Source organism: Schistocerca cancellata, chromosome 3 (genome assembly GCF_023864275.1).
Source record: "Schistocerca cancellata isolate TAMUIC-IGC-003103 chromosome 3, iqSchCanc2.1, whole genome shotgun sequence".
Lineage (NCBI taxonomy): Eukaryota > Metazoa > Arthropoda > Insecta > Orthoptera > Acrididae > Schistocerca > Schistocerca cancellata.
The window spans coordinates 356151730-356157729 of record NC_064628.1 but is presented as its reverse complement, the minus strand read 5'-3'; the positions used below and the strand labels follow the sequence as shown (position 1 = coordinate 356157729).

The 6000-nt window shown below is 38.0% G+C and overlaps 1 protein-coding gene across 3 annotated transcripts in view; it reads right to left on the bottom strand.

Annotated features, from left to right (window-relative positions):
- LOC126175042 (putative polypeptide N-acetylgalactosaminyltransferase 9) overlaps positions 1-6000 on the bottom strand; it is a 554784-nt gene that overhangs the window by 11866 nt on the left and 536918 nt on the right. Inside the window, exon 11 of one of the 3 annotated variants that reach the window (XM_049921548.1) lies at positions 5894-5998. The exons of the other annotated variants lie outside the window; for them this stretch is intronic. Within the exon in view, the coding sequence (XP_049777505.1) occupies positions 5894-5998 (105 nt within the window). The remainder of the gene's footprint in view (positions 1-5893; positions 5999-6000) is intronic. 3 annotated transcript variants of the gene reach the window in all.

Genomic DNA, 6000 nt, shown 5'->3' with positions numbered 1-6000 from the left:
CTGGGTTCCCAGGTTCGATTCCCGGCGGGGTCAGGGATTTTCTCTGCCTCATGATGACCGGGTGTTGTGTGATGTCCTTAGGTTAGTTAGGTTTAAGTAGTTCTAAGTTCTAGGGGACTGATGACCACAGATGTTAAGTCCCATGTGCTCAGAGCCATTTATACTCGATGTTAACAAATTTCTCATCCAGAAATGCTTTCCTTGCCATCATCAGTCTAAATTTTATATCCTCTATACTTCAACCATCCTTAGTTATTTTGCTGCCCAAATAGCAAAACTCATCAACTACTTTAAGTGTCTCATTTCCTAATCTAAATCCCTCAGCATTGCCCGATTTAATTCAACTATATTTTACTTTTGTTGATGTTCATCTTATAGCCGCCTTTCAAGACACTGTCCATTCCATTCAAGTGTTCTTCCAAGTCCTTTGCTGTCTCTGACAGAACTGCAATGTCTTCAGGTAACCTCAAGGTTTTTATTTTTTCTCCCTGGATTTTAATTCCTACTCCAATTTTTTCTTTAGTTTCCTTAACTGCTTGCTCAATGTACAGATTGACTAACACCAGGGATAGGCTACAACCCTGTCTCACTCCATACTCAACCATTGCTTCTCTTTTGTGCCCTTTGACTCTTATAACTGCCTTCTGGTTTCTGTTCAAATTATAAGTAGCCTTTCGTTCCCTGTATTTTACCCATAACACTTTCAGAATTTGAAAGAGAGTATTCCAGTCAACATTGTCAAAAGCTTTCTCTAAGTCTACAAATGCTATAAATGTAGATTTGCCTTTCCTTAATCTATCTTCTAAGATAAGTTGTAGGGTCAGTATTGCCTCCAGTGTTCCTGCATTTCTACGGAATCCAAACTGATCTTCCCCGAGGTCAGCTTCTACCAGTTTTTCCATTCGTCTGTAAAGAATTCATGTTAGTATTTTGCAATTGTGACTTAGTAAACTGATAATTTTCACACCTGTCAGCACCATTTTTCTTTGGAATTTGAATTATTATATTCTTCTTGAAGTCTGAGGTTATTTCGCCTGTCTCATACATCTTGTGGTGTCACCGCCAGACACCACACTTGCTAGGTGGTAGCTTTTAAATCGGCCGCGGTCCGCTAGTATACGACAGACCCGCGTGTCGCCACTGTCAGTGATAGCAGACCGAGCGCCGCCACACGGCAGGTCTAGAGAGATGTACTAGCACTCGCCCCAGTTGTACAGCCAACGTTGCTAGCCATGGTTCACTGACAACTACGCTCTCATTTGCCGAGACGATAGTTAGCATAGCCTTCAGCTACATTTGCTACGACCTAGCAAGGCACTGTATTCAATTTATATTGAGATTCTAATAATGTATCATCAAGAGCGATGTTCTACAAATGTGGATTAAAGTTAAGTATTCCAGAAGCTACGTACTTTTCTTTATAACATTCATTACGTATCCTGTTTCAGACCTCACGCCAGCCTGCGTGAGTTTAAGCGCGTGCCTTTCGGCTTCTTCATATTGTGTCTAGGCTGTCTTGTCTAGACACAACACATCTTGCTCACCAGATGGCAGAGTTTTGTCAGGGCTGGCTCTCCCAAGGCTATCAGTAGTTCTAATGGACTTTTGTCTACTCCTGGGCCTTTGTTTCAACTTAGGTCTTTCAGTGCTCTGTCAAACTCTTCACACAGTATCATATCTCCCATTTCATCTTCATCTACGTCCTCTTCCATTTCCATAATACTGTTCTTAAGAACATCGCTCTTGTATAGATCCTCTATATACTCCTTCCACCTATCAGCTATCCATTCTTTGCTTTGGACTGGTTTACCATCTGAGCTCTTGATGTTCATACAGGTGGTTCTCTTTTTCTCCAAAGGTCTGTTTAATTTTTCTGAAGGCAGCATCTGTATTACCCCTAGTGACATGTGCTTCTACATTCTTACATTTATCCTCTAACCATTCCTGCTTAGCCGCTTTTCACTTCCTGTTGTTTTCAATTTTGACACACTGTATTAGTTTTCGCCTGCTTCATTGACTGTATTTTTATATTTTCTCCTTTCATCAATTAAATTCAATATTAAATGTGTTACCCAGGGATTTCTACTAGCCTCATCTTTTACCTACTTGACTCTGCTGCCTTCACTATTTCATCTCTCAAAGCTACACATTCTTCATCTACTGTATTCCTTTCCCCTGTTCTTGTCAATTGTTCCCTAACGCTCCCTCTGGAACTCTCTATAACCTCTAGTTCTTCTAGTTTATCCAGGTCCCATCTCATTAAATTTCTACCTTTTTACAGCTTTTTTAGTTTTAATCTATAGTTCACAACCAATAAATTGTGGTCACAATCTACATCTACTCCTGGAAATGTCTTACAATTTAAAACCTGGTTCCTAAATCTTAGTCTTACCGTTATATAATCAATGTGAAACCAACTAGTGCCTCCAGGTCTCTTCCATGTATATAACCTTCTTTCATGATTCTTAAACCAAGTGTTAGCGATGATTATGTTATGCTGTGCAAAATTCTACTAGGCGGCTTCCTCTTTCATTCCTTACCTCCAATCCATATTCACCTACTACTTTCCTTCTCTTTTTTTCCTACTATCTAATTCTAGTCTCTCATGACTATTAAATTTTTGTCTCCCGTAACTACTTGAATAATTTCTTTTATCTCAGCATACATTTCTTCAATCTCTGCATCATCTGCATAGCTAGTTGGCATATAAACTTATACTACTGTGGTAGGTGTGGGCTTCATGCCTATCTTGACTACAATAATGTGTTCACTATGCTGTTCATAATAACTTATCTGTGTTCCTGTTGTTGTATTCATTATTAAACCTACTCGTGCATTACTTCTATTTGATTTTGTATTTATAACCCTGTATTCACCTGACCACAAGTCCTATTACTCTTGCCACCAAACTTCAGTAATTCCCAGTATATCTATCTTTAACCTATATATTTCCCTTTTTAAATTTTCTAACCTACCTGCCCGATTAAAGGATCTGACATTCCTCGCTCCGATCTGTAGAATGCCAGTCCTGTTTCTCCTGATAACAACGTCCTCCTGAGTAGTCCCCATCTGGAGATCCAAATAGGGGACTATTTTACCTCCGAAATTTTTTACCCAAGGGGACACCATCATCATTTAACCATACAGTAAAGCTGCATGCCCTCGGAAAAAATTACAGTTGTAGTTTCCCCTTGTTTTCAGCTGTTAACAGTACCAGCACAGCAAAGCTGTTTTGGTTGATGTTACAAGGCCAGTTCAGTCAATCATTCAGACTGTTGCCCTTGGAACTACTGAACAGGCTGCTGGCCCTCTTCAGGAAGCACACGTTTGTCTAGCCTCTCAACAGATACCTCCCCATTGTGGTTGCACTTACAGTATAACTATCTGTATTACTGAGGCATGCAAGCCATACCTGTACAATGCTATAATATTGCACTTACATTCTTCCACTTTGGTAAGAAAAGTAAGTTTTAGCGAATCATGATTACAACCACATTTGCAATATGCAAATATTGAGAACTAATAGAGTGTGAAGCAGTTTAAGCATGAATAGTACTAAATTTAGTTTGATAATGACCATAACATTTGTAGGAGACAGAAAGACCATCTGAATTGTTACAGAATATTAATGAAACACAATTTAGCAAAATACAGAACTTGAATATTTGCTTACTTATAAAAAGTATTACCTTTTGAGAATTTTTGGCTGACTACGAAGCTTAGAAGCTGGAGTATCCAAACAAAATGCACTTTGAATCTTATCAAACTTGCTGTACTGAGTCGTTAGTGAATTATGAAATATTTCAACTATATCATAAATCAGAATTTCAAAACACACTTGATTTGAAAAATTGTTGATACTAGAATTCTATTTGTCAAGTGGTGGCAGGAGAAAACACACATAATGGTATTGAAATTTGCAACCTTTCAGAGCCAGTGGCTCCCCCTCCTTACAGAGAGGTGGAAGGGGAAGGAAGACGGGTGAAGGAAAAGGGGAGAGTCCAGGAAAGTTGCCCAGAACCCTGGGGCAGAGGAGATGTACCAGTTGGAATGAAAAGGAAAGGCTAAGACTCCTGCCAACACTTGGTGAGTAAATTTTTAATTCATCCAATTACATTATATTGTCAAAAATTGATTATTTTCATTGATATGGAATTCTATCTGGTTTTTTACACTTCTCAAGTAATACAGAAAACTTTAGAAATGTAAAAATATGAATGTAATCTTGTCTAGAAATTTATAAAATGACTACTGTTTTTATGTTACCCATGCTATCAAACATAGGAACTGTAAATTAAATTTCTATAATTAATGCTCATTTCATAAAGGAAGAGCTACTACACGAAAACCACCAACTTCTGTTTAGGTTCTATCATTACTATTGTCTTCTATATGTCACTTGCCTAAGGAGGTTAAAATGTAGTAATTTATCTGATTTTGGTCTAAGTCTGCCATGTTTAACACTCAGAAACTAAAGACCAGAAGTGGTTCAGGTGTGACAGAATACAGACATTCTATTATGTCATGTGTATTTTGTTTCATTTTATTGCACAATATTACGATTTATGGTGGAACAGTGTATTATACTGAGTTAGAGTTAATCTGTTGACTGAATAAACAAAAGTCTTCAACTGAATTAAAATGCCCATGTTTTTATTTATGACAAGATAGATCCAGTTTTTTTTTTTCCCCTTCAGAAGATGCGCAGTGGATATTTTGAACCTGGAGCAGGCAACTACACAGCTTCAATGCCATTCAACATCTAAGACTCAAGGTAAGTAAATGTCAACACATGGATTTTTTCACACATAAATTTAGTAGAGCTACATTCATGTCATGCACGGAAGGCACACACCAATTTCCAGTCAAGACTACTGACCTAATAAAGGAAGCACTGTGGTGTGGATAGGAAGAGGGGAAGAGGAGGAGGAGGAGGAGGAGGAGGAAGAAGAGAAGGAGTGACAGAGAGAGAGAGAGGATGAGAGGGGGGGGGGGGAGAGGGAGAGAGAGAGAGAGAGAGAGAGAGAGAGAGAACATGGAAACTAGCTGACCATTTATTAATGTCTGACATTTCATGTGATATGTGCATCTGTCTCTAATGAATTCACATGTAGCATGCTTAAAAATTGCCAGACAAAAGCTATGTGGCAGTAAATCAGAATGTTTCCCCAGGAAACTAAGAGGCACAGTATCTTCAGTCATTATTTGTAACAGTTTACTTTTCGCTTAGTCATACACACAAAGGATTGTTAATTCTTAAATATAGCTTGCCCACCATTTACTACTCCCCTTAATGATGTGTCAGTTTCTTTAATATTATTGTCTTATTCAATTTTTCTCAGCAGCTGGTAATTTGAAGTTTTTTGTTCAATTTACTATACTTCTGTAATTATGAAATTTTTATGAACTTATTTGTCATTGTTAGAAGAAATGAGACACTTACTTTTAGGGAGTTAATGTGACATTTCCATCAAAAAGCTATAATAATAACAGAAACTGTTGCTTTCTACAAGAGTTACTGTCTTTTCTTGATGTGTTATAAGTATGCTGGAATAGTGTGACCACTGCTTAAACAATATTAAAATAAGTTTGTCACATTCTTAGTGGTTAATTTTATACTGGTTTCTGACTTTCGAAGCCAAAAACATCAGTAATAAGCATGAATTAATTTGTAACTTTTTTAATTGTTTACTTTTATGCATAGCCCCATCCAAACCGTCACCCTGTGGAAACAAAGAGTAGACCAGTCCCTCGGTATAAATTATTCTTTAGGTGTTTTCAGGCTAGCAATTTGTTTCCTTTGTTTAGTTTGTTTACCCTGTAGTCTGAGATGGGAAAGTATTGAGGAGAGAGAAGCATGCTTACAGAGATAAGCATGTTGGCAGTGACATACCTGATTGCCACCCTGCTTGTGGCATGGCCACAGTCCGACTTCTTTGTGCATGTCCTCCGGTTTGCAAGCTGAGTCCACACACTGGTTTGACCAGACGTTTGCAATCT